Below are 4,159 nucleotides of genomic sequence, written 5' to 3' on the forward strand. Positions count from 1 at the left end.
AATGTTCTTGTGAGTTCACTTGTTTTGGCAGCATTTGCTACATTTCCCTCAGCCCATTAGCTACCCAGATAAGATCTAGGGAGCATCATAAGGTCAAACCGAATTATGCTAAGAGGGCTGTGCCCTCTAAGCTGGTACTTGTTTGTGGCTTTGCTAACAGGTCAGTCTGAGGCTTAGCCCTATAGCCGCGCCCTACAAACATAAAATAAGGTGCCGTAAGATATGCCTAGCACGTGGAACATACTTCAAAAATATTATTTCACTGTAATGTTTAATGTTAAAATGCTACAGTTTTAACATTGCACAATTAAATTCTCTACTCAATTTACAAGTTAAAGTACTAGTAAGTATGTTTGCATGAATTGAAAAGATGTATACATACAATTTAAGTTTAAAAGTTAAAAACAGTAATAAAATTAGGAAAATGCAAAATACTAAAGATTACAAATTTTACTAGCTAGCATATGGATGTTTTTCTGGTATAATCTGAGACCATATTAAGTACATCTACTAGTATCTGCTTAGCTTTAGAGTAAAAAAAAGTAGTAATCAAATTGTTATTTTTATTTTATTTTTATTGACTTTAGAGAGGCAGGGAGAGGGGGAGGGAGGCTGGAAAGAGAGAGAGAGAAAAACATCGATGTGAAAGAGAAACATCGATCAGTTGCCTCCAGTAGCAGCCCAACCAGAGATGGAACCTGCAACCCAGATATGTACCCTGACCTTGAAATGAACCTGCAACCTTCTGATGCACAGGACAATGCTCCAAACAACTGAGCCATACCAGCCAGGGCAGAAATCAATTTTTTTAAATGGTGCTATAAATATTTAACTTTGATAAATTATCCATTAGTTTTTTAATAATAAAAGTAAATCGATTAAATTCGTATTACATAAGCTAGTGATTGTTTTTCTCCAGCAAGTTTTGTTTATATTGACTACCTGACTGGCTGTGATAAATTGTTCCAGTAGTTTTTTGAGGAACCCACAATCACATTTTAATCTTCATTATGATGGCATTGATCAAACCTGATTTTGAATATCTTATAACCATTAAGCTTCAAAAAACCATACATATGATGTTAATAATGTTTCAAAGGTTGGTTGAGAAAATCATAACGAATAACTACACCAGTACACTAATAGCTAAACTCATACACAAAGGAACGAGAACTCTTAATTGTAATAAAGAAAGAAATGCTAATTTTTCTTGGTCAGTTTTCTTGAAGTAATGAGAAAACTTTCATTGTCTCAATATAACAATATCTGGATTTGTTCTAAGAAGGTAAATTAAGCTCCTATATAGCATATTCTGTTTCTAAAAAATCACTCCATACATTAAACAGAAACCAAATGAGAACATTATATAGCTCATTCCAGTGGTTCCCAACTGGGGCAGATTCTGTCCCCCAGGGGACCTTTGGCAATACCTGCAGACATTTTTTATTCTTATGACTGGGGGAGGGGGTGTTGCTGGCATCTAGGGAATCCTGCCAAACATTTTACAATGCACAGAATAACCCCACAACAAAAAGTTGTCTTTTCCAAAATATCAATAGCATTGAGGTTGAGAAATCTTGTCTTACAGTCATCTCTTGGGTGTGAATGAACTCATAGACCTGAATCAGATGTCAGAATGGTTTCCCCTTCTGTAGTATGCCCATTTTAGACGTAAAACAGTAGCCTCAATCAAAATTATGGTCAAGGTAGCATGTGTAGCATCTCCAAGATTTATGGACATGGATGACCACCACCACTGAGATTTTGTCATGTTTAAGTCTAGAATTATGTTGAACCAATTTTAAGGAAACCAAGAGGGGTTAATTTTTTAAAAAAAAAATTATTTTGTCTCACTGTTGCCATCCCACTGGCAGAAAGAAAGAAAGAAAGAAAGAAAGAAAGAAAGAAAGAAAGAAAGAAAGAAAGAAAGAAATGAATTAAGTTTTGCTTGAGAATCCTTGGCAAAATGCTATATGGAGGCCCCACCTGGTTTGGCTCAGTGGACAGAGAGTCAGCCTGCAGACTGAAGGGTCCTGGGTTTGATTCCGGTCAAGGGCACATGCCCGGGTTGTGGGCTAGATCCCCAGTAGGGGGTGTGCAAGAGGCAGCTGATCAATGATTCTCTCTCATCATTGATGTTTCTATCTCTCTCTCCCTCTCCCTTCCTCTCTGAAATAAATTTTAAAAATACTTTTTAAAAATGCTATATGGAGCACATTTGGACTCATATAAAAGGACTAACAGGCAAATCAGAGCCAATGGAATAGGCTGCTTGGCAGGTCTTGAGGTGTTCCCCACCAGAAACGTTCAGGTGTAGGCTGGATAACTGTGCAGGTGTGTGCAGAAGGCATGCTGATTTAGAAGGAGAGTTGATCATAGGATCTTTATGCTTCTTCCAACTTTGATATTCTTGATTTTAAAGTTGACTTAGGATGCCATCAAGCTGCTTAGGAAATGTACTCATTATAGCCTCTGAACTAGCAATGAGCATTTGTGGGGGGTCTTCACCAGTTTTGCAAACACCACCTGAGAGTTCATTTCATTTGATAAACTAAAGCTATTGATGTTCCAGCTGTATCCCTAGCAAATAGAAGCTGTGGACGAGGATGCTTAGGAGACAAAAGCCATGAATAGCAGAGGTGGGGATGAGAAGCCAATGAGATAATGGCAGATACGTGCAGGGTAGGTATAAAAAGGAGCAGAGGCTGATGGTTCACCATTCTTGAAGCTTAAGCCTCTATCTTTCCTACAAGCTTGTTTATTTGGAAATACACATTTTATTTTATTTTTTTTAATTCACATAAAGTTTAATCAGTCAAGTTAATGAAAATATCAAAATTTTTGAGATAGTGTATGGCAGCAGAAGTGAAATTTTTGTTGCAAATAATACAGTACTTGGTGTTTCCATTATTGACAAACTATGCTGCAGAAAGAGCAATTGCATTGAATCTCAATTCATCAGGGTCACGTTCCATAAACTTCTTGCAAACTTCTATGGCATCCTCTAATAACGTTTCATCACTAGTTTCACCATGGTTAATTGGAAATGGTTTTCGTCCATCTAATTCATAGAGATGCCCATCTACGTGAACTAATGCAATAAAATGAAGATCTACTTTTTCATCTATATTTGGTGCCTCAGTCTGACCTTCATGGGCACTGGTCTCATGAGTAACTCGAATAGCGTCATAGTTCTCCAGGTATCTGGCTCGTTCTTCAGGGCTCATTGACACAGACTCCTCTAGAAATTTTTTCAAGGTTGATCCAGATTCAAAATGCATCTTGTCTTTATTGTTGGCAATAGCATGGATCAGTCCAATTGTTCCACAGGCATTGCTGATTGTTTGCTTCATGAAATATACTGACGATTTAACATCTTGTCCCTGAGATTTTATTTTTTCCTCCTCTTCTGTTCTGAATACTTCATACTGTTCTGTAATAGGGAAGAGAAGTAATACTGCACACACTGGTCTTGGTACCATGCTAAGGAGTTCAGGATCCATTCCATATACATGGACAAATTGCCATTTAGGATGCAGGCCTAATTGTTTGAGAAACTGGTTGGTGACCTCGGGGTTGGCCTCCAGCGGCAGCCAGCGGTGTCGCTCCATGGCAGCTCCGCCCGGCCACTCGCCAGCTCTGACAGCCTTCGTGGTCGCCGCTGCGGCCGCTCGGAAATACACATTTTAAAAAATCGAGGCATACATGAACTGATCAAAGTATATAATAACAACTTCATTGCCCTACTATTCTGAGCAATAAATAACAAGATAAAGGAAATTTTATTGACTAAAATTATTCTTTAGAAGAATATGTTTTCAGAGGAAATACTTTATTGTGCTGCTAAAGGGAGGATGCCCAAGCAACCAAGCAGGATAGTTAAGGTCCTCTGTATGAGAAAGAAAGGACTGAATGTGCTCCTAAGAGGCACACCGGCCACTCCTCTCAGCATGGAACATTATTCATCCCTGCTCTGAGGGACAGTTTGGGGGCAGTACAGAATGTGGGACAAGACAGGGAGCCCTATTTTTTTTTTTTAATCCAACGAAGCATTTTAAGCAATGATTTTCCATGAATAGCAGGGAGGAGAGGAACTTTCACTGAGCTTGAGAAAAGCAAGTGTTGCCACTTGAATCTTCAACGTACACAGTCACCTAGA

The 4,159-nt window shown here is 38.5% G+C and overlaps 1 protein-coding gene across 1 annotated transcript; it reads right to left on the reverse strand.

Moving 5' to 3' along the window:
- Positions 1-2,785: 2,785 nt before the first annotated feature.
- Positions 2,786-3,666, reverse strand: LOC102423866 (ubiquitin carboxyl-terminal hydrolase isozyme L3). The gene has a single exon (XM_006086889.1). The coding sequence runs from the start codon at positions 3,609-3,611 to the stop codon at positions 2,919-2,921; it is 693 nt and encodes a 230-aa protein (XP_006086951.1). The 5' UTR covers positions 3,612-3,666; the 3' UTR covers positions 2,786-2,918.
- Positions 3,667-4,159: the final 493 nt, after the last annotated feature.

This window comes from Myotis lucifugus, unplaced genomic scaffold (genome assembly GCF_000147115.1).
Source record: "Myotis lucifugus unplaced genomic scaffold, Myoluc2.0 scaffold_33, whole genome shotgun sequence".
NCBI lineage: Eukaryota > Metazoa > Chordata > Mammalia > Chiroptera > Vespertilionidae > Myotis > Myotis lucifugus.